At 32.5% G+C, this 17842-nt stretch overlaps 2 protein-coding genes across 3 annotated transcripts; both read left to right on the forward strand.

The window, feature by feature from the left end:
- The first annotated feature begins 1636 nt into the window (after positions 1-1636).
- On the forward strand, positions 1637-12553 carry LOC25480666 (alpha carbonic anhydrase 7). 2 transcript variants are annotated; one of them, XM_039833012.1, is made up of 7 exons: positions 1637-1792; positions 10795-11012; positions 11119-11225; positions 11632-11734; positions 11849-12016; positions 12151-12204; positions 12325-12553. In XM_039833012.1, the coding sequence occupies exons 1-7, from the start codon at positions 1702-1704 to the stop codon at positions 12406-12408; spliced, it is 825 nt and encodes a 274-aa protein (XP_039688946.1). In that variant the 5' UTR covers positions 1637-1701; the 3' UTR covers positions 12409-12553. The 2 variants fall into 2 exon arrangements, with proteins under 2 accessions (XP_039688946.1, XP_039688945.1); XM_039833011.1 differs by lacking the exons at positions 10795-11012; positions 11119-11225; positions 11632-11734; ... (1 more) ...; positions 12151-12204; positions 12325-12553 and adding exons at positions 2738-2955; positions 3065-3171; positions 3572-3674; ... (1 more) ...; positions 4090-4143; positions 4261-4531.
- A 1588-nt stretch (positions 12554-14141) lies between these two features.
- LOC112418160 (alpha carbonic anhydrase 2) lies at positions 14142-17619 on the forward strand. The gene is made up of 8 exons (XM_039832745.1): positions 14142-14480; positions 14553-14673; positions 15941-16158; positions 16266-16372; positions 16765-16867; positions 17018-17168; positions 17301-17354; positions 17542-17619. The coding sequence occupies exons 1-6, from the start codon at positions 14142-14144 to the stop codon at positions 17114-17116; spliced, it is 987 nt and encodes a 328-aa protein (XP_039688679.1). The 3' UTR covers positions 17117-17168; positions 17301-17354; positions 17542-17619.
- The last annotated feature ends 223 nt before the right edge of the window (positions 17620-17842 follow it).

Raw genomic sequence — 17842 nt, forward strand, 5'->3', positions numbered from 1 at the left:
AAAAAGAAAATTATATAAAGATTTGATAGAAGGAAATTATACATGTGCGAGCCTTGCAGAAGGAAAGGAAAGAAAGTAAATCGGAAGAGATGACAGGACAAACTTCAGATGAATCAAGTGACCCCTAACAAAAGTTGAATAATAAGATAACAAATCACTTTTCCTAAAAAAAAAAAAAAAAAAAAAAAAAAGATAACAAGTCACTTGATGACATGACTATGCATATTTTTTTATTTTGGAGTTTTACACCTCACATACTTTTGAACAAATCAATCTTTTAAAATAAACTTTAATGTCTAATAAGATTTAATCTATGTATGCAATGCGGTGCCTCTCTAAAAAATATATGCTAACAAATAATGCTTTTAGGGTACTTGATAAGAAGTTAAAGTCATTTTTTTTTTTATCTTGATAGTTGTGTATTTCAAAATAAAATTTCCTCTCAAAGAAAAAAACATAAAATTTATTAATTGTTTCTTTTTTAAATCTTTAACAAGGGCATTACAAACACCCGTTAATAAGATAAAAAAATAAATAAGCATTGTCATCTCATCTTGTTATGACATCTCATTATTTACTTATTTACTTGACACGTGAAAATAAGTCTCAACAATGAAAAATTTATAAAGTTTTTGGACTTTTTTTTTTTGTCAAGCAGCTTAAAGGTTAAAGTTCATCATCTTTAAGATGAATAAGTGGAGTGTTCGAAGTTTGAACCTCGAACACTACATATAACAATGCATGTTTTTATCAACTGACATATGCTCACGAGGACTAGATGACAATTATATTCATTAAATTGATAAATACATCTAACGACATCTTTACCTTTCGATTCTGAACATTTTCATTGAAATCGTTGTTCAACTGCAGGTGATTATCTGTTGCTGAATAATGTTTTTTTTTCCTTCTTTCTTATTGAGTGTTTCAATTTGCTTTCTTTATTCAATGTCTGACTCAAAAAATCACTCAACGTTCGCCGTTGAAATTCAAACAAGTACTTGAATAAAAGAAAATAAACTAACATACATTTGATATCCGAATGCGAGACACCGTCACAATAATATCTATATGTATCAAAATTATATTGCAAAAACATTTCTTTTTTGTTAACAATTTTGAGGATTAAATTGACAAAAAAACGTGTGAGGATTTCATTGAATGTCATAAAACAAAGTCGAGGATTGAAATGATAGATAAAAGAGACACTTATAAATGTGTTTGTTATTTCGATATATTTTTTAATAGCATTTCATATATACCAAAATGGTTGTTTATTCAAAATAAAATAAATATATATCTAAAGGCTTTTTTTCAACATGGAAACGTACGTGAGTGACTCATAAGAATATTTTCTTGGAAGCAACGGAAGAACAAATACCAATCAAGTATGGACACAAAATGGGATCAATAATTTATTACTGCTATTGGTTTCTATAATTTACTATTGTCAAAATAAAAGTCTAAAAATGAGAATCTTAAAGGAAAAGCTTCTTCAATGACGTCAATGTAAATTACTTTTTTTTTTCTCTTCATATTTCAACTCTTATGACTTTTTTAATTAATTTTCAAACCCTTGTATTGTAGCTAGCTGTCTATAAATATAGTGCTTGTCTTTGTCTTTGTTAAAAACAACTCAACACACACAGCATTGATCAAACATATAGCAAATTAAACCCTCTTAGCTTAGTGTAAATTAAAATGGCAAAGCTTGCTTCGATTGCTTTGATTTTTGGTTTATTAACAACACTTGTTTTGCTATCATCATGCCCAGCTATGTCTCGAGAAGTTGGTAATGATCTCTCCTTTTTTTCTTAGTTGCTTTGCTCTTAATTTCCATAAGTTACCATTAATTTATATTAAAACATTCACAATTATACATGTTACGACCTACTTCTTTGGAATTTTTCCATCATCTCTTAATTTTAATAAAATAATGCATCTTACTAAGTACTAATGAATGTAGTTTTCCTAAACTAGTTAATGAACTTCGGCTAAAGTTGAATCACTCACAAAATAATATTTTATTAGACTTTACTTATTTCTCAATAAAATTTCACATTAATCAGACCTATTTCACCGTATTAAACCTGACTTTGTCTAACATACACAAATAAAATGTGATTGCCCCATGCTCAAGGATTTTCTTTATAATTTGATCAATAAAATACATATTTCATTTAATTTAATGGTGAGATTTATTAATCCAATGATAAAAACTAACTTGTGCATGATTCAAGATTTGTCTCATTTGTACACCATAGAATTGGCCGGTAAACAAAGTGTTAACACAAAAATAAAAGGTGAAATCACTGTTATACGAATTAGATATTCTTTGATTTTTATTATTTATTTTTATACGGTTGCCAAATAGTTATTAATTTTTGGATGTTTAAATAACATTGCACCTTACATATATTAACATGATAAAATATCATATGATTATTAGGGGAAAATTTTTTATATTTAATTCTTTTTCCCCACTAAAAGAATCAAGTAGCCGGCCTCACATACACTAAATGCGGTTAAAGAGTAAATCAAATTTTTTTTGTCAAGTGGAATGTCTGAGGTTCAAATCCCAACTCCTGCATATGTATCCCTTACCAAGTGAGTAGGGACGAGTAAATCAAACTCTAACATGCACTCAGCAGATCAATGTTATTACTGTTTTCTTTACCCTATCAACTGCATTTAGAAGATATTTAAATTACTTTTTAATTTAATTTAATGGTTGCAGAGGATGAAAGTGAGTTTAATTATGATGAAGATAGTGATCAAGGACCTCATAATTGGGGAGACATTAAACCCGAATGGTTTAGGTGCAAAAATGGAACAATGCAATCGCCAATTGATTTGTTGAATCATAGGGTTCAAATTGTGTCCAATTTAGGAGGACTTCAGATCAACTACACTCCCTCTAATGCAACTCTTAAAAATAGGGGTCATGATATCAAGGTTAGTTTATAAATAAATATCTTATTATAAAGAAGTTATTGATTTTTTTCTTCTTCTTCTTCTATTTTATGTGATGCAAATTTCTTTGAATTAATTTGTTTATGAATAGCTGGAATTGATTGCAAACTCAAGCTATCTACAAATTAATGGAACTCAGTATGTACTTAAACAGTTACATTGGCATTCTCCCTCTGAACACACCATAGATGGCAAAAGGTACATACTTTACAACATGGAAAATATCACAAAAGTTCTACTCGAACCACTATCCAAATCATGATATTTTATTTTTATTTTTATGAATGATATTCTATCTATTGAATAAACGGTAAAATCACTCAAACTCACACACACAACTGTAAGATATTAGGTGTAACCTGGATGAAGGTGTCCATCTTAATAATATCGGTGTAAGTAAGCAGATAACTCTATTTTTTTATTTATTTTTTGGTGAGAGGTAGGGGGCAAAGCCCAGATAACTCTAATTAACCATTAGGGAGAATTAATCTTAAATTAATTAAATTAAATATATCACTCATATAGTTATTTATTTGATCATTCATAAGATTCTGTAGAGTTAATTAAATTAAATATCTAATAATTAATTGAGTTGCAGGTTGGATCTAGAGTTACATTTGGTACATGAAACTCCATCAGGAGAAACGGCAGTGATTGGAATATTGTACAAAACAGGATTACCAGATCTTTTCTTGTCATTGGTAAATTAATTAATTAAATATCAATGCCAATGTGATCTACATGTTTTTGTGATAAGTGACCTAATTAATTAAATTAGTATATGTGATTGATACTTTTCTGTTTTATATATATAGTTGAGAAAAGACTTAGAGGCAATTTCTACTAGTACAGGAGAAGAAAGATCAGTGGGTGTAGTTGATCCTAGGATGATTCAATTCAACAAAATGCATTATTATAGATACATTGGTTCGTTGACTACTCCTCCTTGTGATGAAAATATTACTTGGACAATTGTTAGAGAGGTTAGTAATTAATTTAATCTGCATGCTCCTCTTAATTGATTAAATAATTAGTTTAATTGGTCACACTTATTAGGTTAGAAAATTTTCTTTTACTTTCTTCTAATTTAATTTTATAATCTATTCAAATGATCAGGTGAAATTTGTTTCAAAGGAGCAAATCGAATTGCTTCGAGTTGCAGTTCATGATGTAAGTTACTGTCATATACTTATATTTTATTATAAGTGTCTTATTTGTAATATTAATTTATCTCAACCTAATTACCACTAATATCTTATGTTTTAAACATTGAACTCAACTTTGCAGGACTCAGATTCTAATGCAAGACCATTGCAACCATTAAACAACCGTTTAGTGCAACTCAACAAACTAAAAGGCTATCAACATTGAAGTTTCAATGCATTTGTGAGGACTAGAACATGATTGAGAATTTTCTAGAATAATTAATAAACTCATGGACCATGGTTATTCATTGCTACCATATTTATTGTTCTATTCGTTACATGGTTGTAGTGTACTCCATTGTAATAAAACTATATTTCAATTTAATAAAAAACTCAAATAGTTGGGTTAGTTATGTCAATTTTTTTTAACTAACTCGATTAAAATCGAATTAATTAATCTGTGGACATGGTTAGTTTAGGTTGTCATGAGAGTCTTGAAGTTCTTGATCATGATGGAAAAGGGTGGAGAAGCTTATAAAATCTCATATATTAAACTTACACACAATCAACAGTTCATTTTCTCTCAATCTCTCTCCTTCTATCATATCATCAAACTATCACATCTATAAATCACTCTATTTCTGTCTCTATGTTTTAAAGTGTACAAACTTTTAAGGGTGTGCATAAAATATTTTCCTAAATTTTTTTTTCAAGGGAAAATATTTTCCTAAACTTATGAAGCAATTGAACACGGGGAGTTATATTTCTCTCTTGAATTTAAAAAACTCAAACTAAGCTATCTAACTAACTTCTAACCAACTTGCTAAGTCAACACAACAGAAAGAGGGAAATAATCATGCTACTCTATACTACTACTCACAAATCAAAATAACAAACCTATGGTTCAATCAAGATATTGGGTAGAACAAGAAGTTGCTTCGCAATATGCCTCTATGTTTCCTTTGAGCCTGGATTATTTAACACTCTCCCACAAGCTGAAACATGGTAGACATTTAACATGTTGAGCTTCGAAATAAAAGAGTGAAAATTTTTAGGAGCAATTCCTTAGCGAATAAGTGTTGAGAAATGACTTAAAATTGATGAATGAGATTCGGCAAAAATCATGATATGATTTGGAGAAATCAGAGCACAATTTTGTGCAAGTTTTGGAGTTTTAGCTGGACAAAAATCGGGGCACGATTTGTTGAAATCAAGGCACGGTTTCTAGTAATCGAGTCAAGATTTTTGGATAACGTTCAGTTGTACTATGTACGAACTGAAAATCGGGAAACAATTTTGGGAAATTAGGGCACAATTTCTTGGGATGAACATTATATAAGGATTCATTCTTCATGTTTTTTGTGAGGCTTCAAGAGCGAAAAACTTGGAAAATCAAAGGAGGTAACTTCAAGAATGAGAGTCTTTAGTGAGGGTTCGCTTGAGAGGTTCTCTTGAGTTGGGAAACATTTGTAAACACCTTGGATGGGTGAAATCTTTGAGTCTCTTGTTCTAGGGAAGAGATTGTGAAAAGAGTAGAAATTATGTTTTGTTCTTGAAGAGCTTGTTGAAGCTAATTTCTTGTAACCCATTTGTATCTCTTTGTAAATAACTTATTGATAGTGGATTGGAGAGATCAATCTCTCCCCCATAGTAGGTCATTGTTGGACCGAATTAGGTAAACATTTATTGATGTGTTTATTTCTCTTCTCTCTTTACCTTTTGCTTGTGTTTTTCACTTGATTCCTAGATTTCTTCTAAGTTTGTTATTATTTTTGCTGCTTGAGGTTACTTTCATATTGGTTACCACTTCCTTTTCTCCACACTTCTAAGTTTATTGATGTGAGATTTGAGTCCGAATTCACAACAATTGGTGCCCACCGTGGGGAATATGGCTCAATTGGTTAAGTGATTACCATAAGTTCAAAGGGGGACATCGAGAAATTTATTGGAGATAATGATTTTGGGTTTTGGAAGGTAGAGACGCAAGTTTTTTTTCTTCTTCTTATGTTTAAGATGCAAGTTGCTTTGATACAACAAAAGTATGAAAAATCTTTGAAGGGTGAGGGTGTGTTGTTGGTCACCATGTCAGAAGCGGAGAAGACCGAGATGGTGGACAAGGCAAGAAATGTTATTGTCTTGTGCCCTAGTGATAAAGTTTTAAGGGATGTAACAGAGGAACATATTGTGGCATCATTGTGGTCAAAGTTGGAGTCGTTGTATGTGACAAATTCTTTGGCTCATACACAATTCCTAAAACTACAACTCTACTCGTTTAAGATGGTGGAGTCAAAGGTTGTCTTGGAGCAACTAATGGAGTTCAAACAAATTCTTGATGATTTGGAGAACATTGATGTGCATCTTGAGGATGAAGGCAAAGCTATACTCTTGTTGTGTGCTCTACCGTGATCATTTGAATCCTTCAAGGGTACCATGCTCTATGGTAAAGAAGGCACTGCCACCTTGAAGGACGTCCAAGCGGCTTTGAGAACCAAGGAGTTAACTAAGTCCAAGGACTTGATAGATGATGAAAATAGTGAAGGTCTAAGTATTTCAAGATGAAATGGTGGGGGTAGAGGCAACCAGTGAAACTCATAAAGTTCTAACAAGGCGAGGTCTAGGTGCTTCAAGTGTCACAAGATGGTCACCTCAAGAGGGATTGTCCTAGGGACAATGATAACTTTATGCAAGTTGTCTCAGCGGATTATAAGGATGCAGATGTTTTGGTGGTGTCTTGTTATGGAGATGAATAAGGTGATGTTTCTCACCTTGGAAATGATGTCTTGTAGGTTGGTGGTCGTCTGGAAAGATGTTAAATGTAACGCCCTATTTCTATTAAAGCGATAAAACACGTGAATAATATAAATATTCAAGAAATAGACGTCACATCATCAACAAAATCCAAAACAACATGCATGTATACAAATTTTCAACAGTCGTAGCAGATATAAACCATACACCTCAAAAGTATACATGTCATGATATCAAAATACATCATCATAAAAAATTCTCCAAATCCCGACAATTGGGTAAATCTCCAAAACATAATAGGTCCACAACAGATAATCTAGAATAATCATAAACAGACACCTAGATCAGAGCCTATCCTAGACTCTAAGGACACGATAACGGAGATAGCTCCCGCTGTAACAGCCCGATTTTTAGCTAGGTTTATTTTAATTACTTTTATTATGTGTTTGTGTGTGATTATTTGTGCTTGTGTGTATTTAATTGTCATCGGGTGCATTTTCATGGGTTTTCGTATTAGAAGGGTATTTTGGTAATTTTGTGAGGATGGGTAAAATTATAATTTTTAGTGGGAATTGCTTTTAGTAATTAGTGAGAATGGTTATTTCATTAAGTTACTAGAGAAAGTCGAGATTTTACCGTTAGTGACATTTTACCGTTATTAATTAAAATATCGTTTGGAGCGTAGTAATATTTTTGGTTTGAATAGAAACGGGTTAAGCCCACTAGAAACTAAGTTAAGCCCATTAGTAGAGATAACACTAGGGTAGTGTTAGAAGAACCAATTCATTTCATTTCACAAACATTTTGAGAAAGTGGGAAGAGAAGATAAGGGTTTGGAGAGAAGAACTTGAAGAATCCAATTGGGAAAGCTTAGGAGCTAAATTGAAGCCTAGGTTTGGTCTAATCTTCATCTAAGGTAAGGGGGTTAGTCTTTATCATAATCATGTTCATTCTTTGCAATTTTTCATGATTTGTATGAAATGGGTTGAAATGAATGAATGGATAATTGTTGCTAAATTCGTGCTCCAACTTTGATGATATGTTTGTATGCATGAATTGATAATAATTGTATGATTGTTGGTTAAATTACATGTTTAAATATGTGAAAATGAGAAGTTATGAAAATTGTGCAAAATGGATGAATTTGACATGTTGTTGTTGAATTATGATGGAGTGTATGATTATATGTTATGATTGTGGATGATTGATGATGTTGATCTCATTTCATGACTTGGGTATGATTTATGTTGAGATGTTGTTGAGAATTGTGTTGAATTTGAAGAGATGAATTGTGGTTGTTTGAGAACTTATTGTTTTGAGAAAAATTATTTTAAACAATTTCATAACTTGTACAAATGCCCCGAAACGAGCGAGTTCTATGTGTTAGAGCCTCGGGTTATGCCTCGGATCACTTTTGATGATTGAGGATTTTAAACATTCGATTTTTGATCGGAATTGGCGAAAACCCGCGGCCGAAACACGCGAAAACGCGCGTTTACGGAGCGCTGCGCCTGAGCAAGGGCGCTAGGCGCCCACAAGTCAAGAAGCCAGCGCTGGGCGCCCCACTGCGAGCGCCAGGCGCCCCGGACAGGGTAACATGCTTGTTGCTCCGTGTCCGGGTGCTTGGGGGTGGTTGTGTGAGGGTCCTAGGCGATCGTTTTGAAGTGTTCTTTTGCTGTTTTCACCTACTTTTCTACTGGAACACATCTGGCTTTGTCGGAACTTTAATTTTCTAAATGGTTTGAAACTTGAGTTTGTGTCGTTTCGGTTTTTCGGAAATTGTTGGAACTTGGTCTTTGTGAACAAAAGGAGTTGCAAGCTTAGTCTACAATTCTTATGGGCTTAGGCAATGCTTGTAAGGTTGGTACAATGTCTTAATCATGTCAAACTTGATTTTCGGGTGGGAATGTGGAATGTATAAACTTGGGATTTTCTCATACGAACTTAGGCTAACCTTTGAACTAATGATCGATAGTTCGTAAGTGGCCTATGCTCATACTTATATGATTAATTAAGATTGAATTGTAGGATTTCAAACTTGAATAAGTTGCCTAGCTTTGAAAATTATCAATGTTGGCCGTTTACCACATGGTTTGGATTTTTTGTCGGAAATGTTTCTTTAGCAAATTGTTTTGTGAGCTATTGAGATTATTCTTGTATGACTAAGTGAAGTTGTATGAAGGAGTGATTATATTTTGGATATGATGTTTATCATGAGATGTTGTTTTTCCCTATTACTTGGAATATGAGAATGCTTGAAATGGTGAAACTATATGATATAGTTGATGTTGCATGACATTGTTGATTATTGATAATTATGTTGAAGTGTGATGGTGAATACTATGATTTAATTGTGTATGGGCATGTTTTCTTGATAATGCAATGTTGTGGAGATAATCAATATAATTGGGTGTTGTCCTATATATTGAGTTTGAAATTGTGATTGTTGTCGCATTATCGAGTCTTTACACATGTCCATGCATCATAGTCGTTGTTGCTGTAAAAGGGATGACTCTTTTACTTCGAGATTATTGTAAGGCAGAGGTGAGCCTTACATGCGATGTTGACTTGTCCATCGGAGGTGACGACCTTGTTGAGATTTGGTACCGCATGCATTTATGTGTCCATAAGTGCATATCATAGCATGAGTCCTATGTGAATTATGTGATTGGTGATGAATTGAGATGAATGAATGTTGCTAATGATTGTCTATGACTAATGTTGTGAATGAATATTTATGATTGGATAATTATTCATGTGATTGATATATGTGGATATGAACTAGCAAGTTGTGATATAAGTATTTATGCATGACTATTATTATTCAAGTACATGATATTATTGAATTTGATTATTATCTGGATTATGATAATGTAATGCTTACCCCCAGTGGTTTTAACCGCCTACTTGCCTGTATGGGTGAGTAGACGTTGTGCAGGAGTAGTCTCGGTGAGTCTTTGCTTGGGTATCGGGAGCTTCCTCCGATATCGGTGTCGTGTCGGCTCTGATCTAGGCTTGTCGTGTCGGTCTAGATTAGGTTGTTTATATTTTTCCTTTGGATTATTATTTTGTTGATGACTACCCGTATGTTTGGGTTTTGAGATTTATCTTTGGGATATGATTTATTTGCTCATGGCATGTATATATTTGATCACTCTGATTTATATTCCGCTGTAACTGTTGAGGTTTACATACATGTCTATCGTTTTTTGAATTTTGATTAAGACGTAATCTCTATTTCTTGAATAAATGTATTATTCGCATGTTTAATTGCTTAATAGAAATAGGAGCGTTACACCCGCTATCCAAGCAACCACCAAGCAACTCACCAAAACAACTAACCCTGCACTTCGTCTACCCATCCATACCGACAGGTAGGCGGTCAAAACCACTGGGGGTAAGCTTTACATCAATCATAATCAATAAAATAAATTGAGCATATATGAATTAAAATAAATTATGAATACTTCACATAAACAGTTAATTCAATATACACATTCACATAACAATCTCAAATAGCACGATCAAGTACTCACCAAGCACACTTATCATCAACAATTATCATTCACAATTTCATCACAATCTTCAACAATTATCATTCACATGCAACAATTACGACTCATGTCAATATGCTATGCGCCTAATTCCGACACATACATGCATGCATGTGGTACCAAACAACAACAACAAGATGCCAACCGCACATCTTATGTAAGAGTACACATCCTCTTATGCACAACTATGTAAAACTACACCTCCTTTTACATTTCTCATATGACTCGATATGACAATGATGCATCGACATAAGCAAAGACTCAATAATGCAAACTACTCAACATATACATACTCCAACACAATGTAAAAGTACACCTCCAATAATGCAAAGATATTTAAATTACTTTTTAATTTAATCTAATGGCAATTGCAGAGGATGAAAGTGAGTTTAATTATGATGAAGATAGTGATCAAGGACCACATAATTGGGGAGACATTAAACCCGAATGGTTTAGGTGCAAAAATGGAACAATGCAATCGCCAATTGATTTGTTGAATCATAGGGTTCAAATTGTGTCCAATTTAGGAGGACTTCAGATCAACTACACTCCCTCTAATGCAACTCTTAAAAATAGGGGTCATGATATCAAGGTTAGTTTATAAAAAAATATCTTATTATGAAGAAGTTATTGATTTTTGTTTTCTTCTTCTATTTTATGTGATGCAAATTTATTTGAATTAATTTGTTTATGAATAGCTGGAATTGATTGCAAACTCAAGCTATCTACAAATTAATGGAACTCAGTATGTACTTAAACAGTTACATTGGCATTCTCCCTCTGAACACACCATAGATGGCAAAAGGTACATACTTTACAACATGGAAAATATCACAAAAGTTCTACTCGAACCACTATCCAAATCATGATATTATCTTTTTTTTTTTTTTTACGAATGATGTTCTATCTATTGAATAAACGGTAAAATCACTCAAACTCACACACACAACTGTAAGATATTAGATGTAACCTGAATGAAGGTGTCCATCTTAATAATATCGATGTAAGCTTTATGAGCAGATAACTCTAATTATTATTTTTTTGGGTGAGAGGTAGGGGGCAAAGCCCAGATAACTCTAATTAACCATTAGGGAGATTTAATCTTACATTAATTAAATTAAATATATCACTCATATAGTTATTTATTTGATCATTCATAAGATTCTGTAGAGTTAATTAAATTAAATATCTAATAATTAATTGAGTTGCAGGTTGGATCTAGAGTTACATTTGGTACATGAAACTCCATCAGGAGAAACGGCAGTGATTGGAATATTGTACAAAACAGGATTACCAGATCTTTTCTTGTCATTGGTAAATTAATTAATTAAATATCAATGCCAATGTGATCTACATGTTTTTGTGATAAGTGACCTAATTAATTAAATTAGTATATGTGATTGATACTTTTCTGTTTTATATATATAGTTGAGAAAAGACTTAGAGGCAATTTCTACTAGTACAGGAGAAGAAAGATCAGTGGGTGTAATTGATCCTAGGATGATTCAATTCAACAAAATGCATTATTATAGATACATTGGTTCGTTGACTACTCCTCCTTGTGATGAAAATATTACTTGGACAATTGTTAGAGAGGTTAGTAATTTAATTTAATCTGCATGCTCCTCTTAATTTATTAAATAATTAGTTTAATTGGTCACACTTATTAGGTTAGAAAATTTTCTTTTACTTTCTTCTAATTTAATTTTATAATCTATTCAAATGATCAGGTGAAATTTGTTTCAAAGGAGCAAATCGAATTGCTTCGAGTTGCCGTTCATGATGTAAGTTACTTTCATATACTTCTTATATTTTATTATAAGTGTCTTATTTGTAATATTAATTTATCTCAACCTAATTACTACTAATATCTTATGTTTTAAACATTGACCTCAACTTTGCAGGACTCAGATTCTAATGCAAGATCATTGCAACCATTAAACAACCGTTTAGTGCAACTCAACAAACTAAAAGGCTATCAACATTGAAGTTTCAATGCATTTGTGAGGACTAGAACATGATTGAGAATTTTCTAGAATAATTAATAAACTCATGGACCATGGTTATTCATTGCTACCATATTTATTGTTCTATTCGTTACATGGTTGTAGTGTACTCCATTGTAATAAAACCATATTTCAATTTAATAAAAAACTCAAATAGTTGGGTTAGTTATGTCAATTTTTTTTAACTAACTCAATTAAAATCGAATTAATTAATCTGTGGACATGGTTAGTTTAGGTTGTCATGTGAGTCTTGAAGTTCTTGATCATGATGGAAAAGGGTGGAGAAGCTTATAAAATCTCATATATTAAACTTACACACAATCAACAGTTCATTTTCTCTCAATCTCTCTCCTTCTATCATATCATCAAACTATCACATCTATAAATCACTCTATTTCTGTCTCTATGTTTTAAAGTGTACAAACTTTTAAGGGTGTGTATAAAATATTTTCCTAAATTTTTTTTTCAAGGGAAAATATTTTCCTAAACTTATGAAGCAATTGAACACGGGGAGTTATATTTCTCTCTTGAATTTAAAAAACTCAAACTAAGCTATCTAACTAACTTCTAACCAACTTGCTAAGTCAACACAACAGAAAGAGGGAATAACCATGCTACTCTATACTACTACTCACAAATCAAAATAACAAACCTATGGTTCAATCAAGATATTGGGTAGAACAAGAAGTTGCTTAAACATGGTAGACATTTAACATGTTGAGCTTCGAAATAAAAGAGTGAAATTTTTTAGGAGCAATTCCTTAGCAAATAAGTGTTGAGAAATGACTTAAAATTGATGAATGAGATTCGGCAAAAATCATGGCATGATTTGGAGAAATCGGAGCACAATTTTGTGCAAGTTTTGGAGTTTTAGCTGGACAAAAATCGGGGCACGATTTGTTGAAATCAAGGCACGGTTTCTAGTAATCGAGTCAAGATTTTTGGATAACGTTCAGTTGTACTATGTACGAACTGAAAATCGGGAAACAATTTTGGGAAATTAGGGCACAATTTCTTGGGATGATTATATAAGGATTCATTCTTCATGTTTTTTGTGAGGCTTCAAGAGCGAAAAACTTGGGAAATCAAAGGAGGTAACTTCAAGAATGAGAGTCTTTAGTGAGGGTTCACTTGAGAGGTTCTCTTGAGTTGGGAAACATTTGTAAACACCTTGGATGAGTGAAATCTTTGAGTCTCTTGTTCTAGGGAAGAGATTGTGAAAAGAGTAGAAATTATGTATTGTTCTTGAAGAGCTTGTTGAAGCTAATTTCTTGTAACTCATTTGTATCTCTTTGTAAATAACTTATTGATAGTGGATTGGAGAGATCAATCTCTCCCCCATAGTAGGTCATTGTTGGACCGAATTAGGTAAACATTTATTGATGTGTTTATTTCTCTTCTCTCTTTACCTTTTGCTTGTGGTTTTGTGTTTTTCACTTGATTCCTAGATTTCTTCTAAGTTTGTTATTATTTTTGCTGCTTGAGGTTACTTTCATATTGGTTACTACTTCCTTTTCTCCACACTTCTAAGTTTATTGATGTGAGATTTGAGTCCGAATTCACAACAATTGATTCCCACCGCGGGGAATATGGCTCAATTGGTTAAGTGAGTACCATAAGTTCAAAGGGGGACATCGAGATATTTATTGGAGATAATGGTTTTTGGTTTTGGAAGGTAAAGACGCAAGTTTTTTTTTCTTCTTCTTATGTTTAAGATGCAAGTTGCTTTGATACAACAAAAGTATGAAAAAGCTTTGAAGGGTGAGGGTGAGTTGTTGGTCATCATGTCAGAAGCGGAGAAGACCGAGATGGTGGACAAGGCAAGAAATGTTATTGTCTTGTGCCCTAGTGATAAAGTTTTAAGGGATGTAACAGAGGAACATATTGTGGCATCATTGTGGTCAAAGTTGGAGTCGTTGTATGTGACAAATTCTTTGGCTCATACACAATTCCTAAAACTACATCTCTACTCGTTTAAGATGGTGGAGTCAAAGGTTGTCTTGGAGCAACTAATGGAGTTCAAACAAATTCTTGATGATTTGGAGAACATTGAGGTGCATCTTGAGGATGAAGGCAAAGCTATACTCTTATTGTGTGCTCTACCGTGATCATTTGAATCCTTCAAGGGTACCATGCTCTATGGTAAAGAAGGCACTGCCACCTTGAAGGACGTCCAAGCGGATTTGAGAACCAAGGAGTTAACTAAGTCCAAGGACTTGATAGATGATGAAAATAGTGAAGGTCTAAGTATTTCAAGATGAAATGGTGGGGATAGAGGCAACAAGTGAAACTCATAAAGTTCTAACAGGGCGAAGTCTAGGCGCTTCAAGTGTCACAAGATGGTCACCTCAAGAGGGATTGTCCTAGGGACAATGATAACTTTATGCAGGTTGTCTCAGCGGATTATAAGGATGCAGGTGTTTTGGTGGTGTCTTGTTGTGGAGATGAATAAGGTGATGTTTTTCACCTTGGAAATGATGTCTTGTAGGTTGGTGGTCGTCTGAAAAGATGTTAAATGTAACACCCTATTTCTATTAAAGCGATAAAACACGCCGAATAATATAAATATTCAAGAAATAGACGTCACATCATCAACAAAATCCAAAACAACATGCATGTATACAAATTTTCAACAGTCGCAGCAGATATAAACCATACACCTCAAAAGTATACTTTTCAACAGTCGCAGCAGATATAAACCATACACCTCAAAAGTATACATGTCATGATATCAAAATACATCATCATAAAAAATTCTCCAAATCCCGACAATTGGGTAAATCTCCAAAACATAATAGGTCCACAACAGATAATCTAGAATAATCATAAACAGACACCTAGATCAGAGCCTATCCTAGACTCTAAGGACACGATAACGGAGATAGCTCCCGCTATCCAAGCAACCACCAAGCAACTCACCAAAACAACTAACTCTGCACTTCGTCTACCCATCCATACCAACAGGTAGGCGGTCAAAACCACTGGGGTAAGCTTTACATCAATCATAATCAATAAAATAAATTGAGCATATATGAATTAAAATAAATTCTGAATACTTCACATAAACAGTTAATTCAATATACACATTCACATAACAATCCCAAATAGCACGATCAAGTACTCACCAAGCACACTTATCATCAACAATTATCATTCACAATTTCATCACAATCTTCAACAATTATCATTCACATGCAACAATTACGACTCATGTCAATATGCTATGCGCCTAATTCTGACACATACATGCATGCATGTGGTACCAAACAACAACAAGATGCCAACCGCACATCTTATGTAAGAGTACACATCCTCTTATGCACAACTATGTAAAAGTACACCTCCTTTTACATTTCTCATATGACTCGATATGACAATGATGCATCGACATAAGCAAAGACTCAATAATGCAAACTACTCAACATATACATACTCCAACACAATGTAAAAGTACACCTCCAATAATGCAAAGATATTTAAATTACTTTTTAATTTAATTTAATGGCAATTGCAGATGATGAAAGTGAGTTTAATTATGATGAAGATAGTGATCAAGGACCACATAATAGGGGAGACATTAAACCCGAATGGTTTAGGTGCAAAAATGGAACAATGCAATCGCCAATTGATTTGTTGAATCATAGGGTTCAAATTGTGTCCAATTTAGGAGGACTTCAGATCAACTACACTCCCTCTAATGCAACTCTTAAAAATAGGGGTCATGATATCAGGGTTAGTTTATAAAAAAATATCTTATTATAAAGAAGTTATTAATTTTTTTTCTTCTTCTTCTATTTTATGTGATGCAAATTTATTTGAATTAATTTGTTTATGAATAGCTGGAATTGATTGCAAACTCAAGCTATCTACAAATTAATGGAACTCAGTATGTACTTAAACAGTTACATTGGCATTCTCCCTCTGAACACACCATAGATGGCAAAAGGTACATACTTTACAACATGGAAAATATCACAAAAGTTCTACTCGAACCACTATCCAAATCATGATATTTTTTTATTTTTTTTACGAATGATGTTCTATCTATTGAATAAACGATAAAATCACTCAAACTCACACACACAACGGTAAGATATTAGGTGTAACCTGAATGAAGGTGTCCATCTTAATAATATCGGTGTAAGTAAGCAGATAACTCTAATTTTTTTTTTTTTTTTTTGGTGAGAGGTAGGGGGCAAAGCCCAGATAACTCTAATTAACCATTAGGGAGAATTAATCTTAAATTAAATATATCACTCATATAGTTATTTATTTGATCATTCATAAGATTCTGTAGAGTTAATTAAATTAAATATCTAATAATTAATTGAGTTGCAGGTTGGATCTAGAGTTACATTTGGTACATGAAACTCCATCAGGAGAAACGGCAGTGATTGGAATATTGTACAAAACAGGATTACCAGATCTTTTCTTGTCATTGGTAAATTAATTAATTAATTAAATATCAATGCGTGATCTACATGTTTTTGTGATAAGTGACCTAATTAATTAAATTAATATATGTGATTGATACTTTATATATATATATATATATATATATATATATATATATATATATATATATATATAGTTGAGAAAAGACTTAGAGGCAATTTCTACTAGTACAGGAGAAGAAAGAGCAGTTGGTGTAATTGATCCTAGGGTGATTCAATTCAACAAAATGCATTAGGTTAGAAAATATTACTTGCGATGAAAATATTACTTGGACAATTGTTAGAGAGGTTAGTGATTAATTTAATTTGCTAGGTTCTCTTAATTATTAAATAACTAGTTTAGTTGGTCATATTTATTAGGTTAGAAAATTTTCTTTTACTTTCTTCTAATTTAATTTTATAAGCTATTCAAATGATCAGGTGAAATTTGTTTCAAAGGAGCAGATTGAATTGCTTCAAGTTGCCGTTCATAATGTAAGTTACTTTCATACACTTCCTATATTATTTGTAATATTAATATTTATCTAAACCTAATTAGCACTTTAGAATATCAATAAAATCTTTTTTTTTTTTTTGAGCAAAGAATATCAATAAAATCTTAATTTATGCAAGGAATCAACCATAATATATTATGTTTTAAACATTGAGCTAAACTTTGCAGGACTCAGATTCTAATGCAAGACCATTGCAACCATTAAACAACCGTTTAGTGCAACTCAACAAACTAAAAGAATATCCAATGCATTTGTGAGGACCAGAACATGATTGAGAATTTTTCTAGAATAATTAATAAAATCATTGTTATTCATTGCTACCTTATTTAGTTTTCTATTTGTTACATGGCTGTAGTGTATATATATACTAGTACAGTGCATTATTATTTTTCTATTAATTGGATCGGATCCATTGTAATAAAAACATATTTCAATTTAATAAAATCTCAAATAGTTGGGTTAGTTACG

This window comes from Medicago truncatula, chromosome 4, assembly GCF_003473485.1.
Source record: "Medicago truncatula cultivar Jemalong A17 chromosome 4, MtrunA17r5.0-ANR, whole genome shotgun sequence".
Lineage (NCBI taxonomy): Eukaryota > Viridiplantae > Streptophyta > Magnoliopsida > Fabales > Fabaceae > Medicago > Medicago truncatula.

Bases quoted from the DNA above. Each gene is read 5' to 3' on its own strand.
- LOC112418160 (XM_039832745.1), top strand. From the start codon at position 14,142: ATGCAAGTTGCTTTGATACAACAAAAGTATGAAAAAGCTTTGAAGGGT. The intron at 16,159-16,265 runs GTTAGTTTATAA...GTTTATGAATAG, and splicing joins ATAGGGGTCATGATATCAGG to CTGGAATTGATTGCAAACTC. The intron at 16,868-17,017 runs GTAAATTAATTA...ATATATATATAG, and splicing joins CAGATCTTTTCTTGTCATTG to TTGAGAAAAGACTTAGAGGC.
- LOC25480666 (XM_039833012.1), top strand. From the start codon at position 1,702: ATGGCAAAGCTTGCTTCGATTGCTTTGATTTTTGGTTTATTAACAACA. The intron at 1,793-10,794 runs GTAATGATCTCT...TGGCAATTGCAG, and splicing joins AGCTATGTCTCGAGAAGTTG to AGGATGAAAGTGAGTTTAAT. The intron at 12,205-12,324 runs GTAAGTTACTTT...TCAACTTTGCAG, and splicing joins TTCGAGTTGCCGTTCATGAT to GACTCAGATTCTAATGCAAG.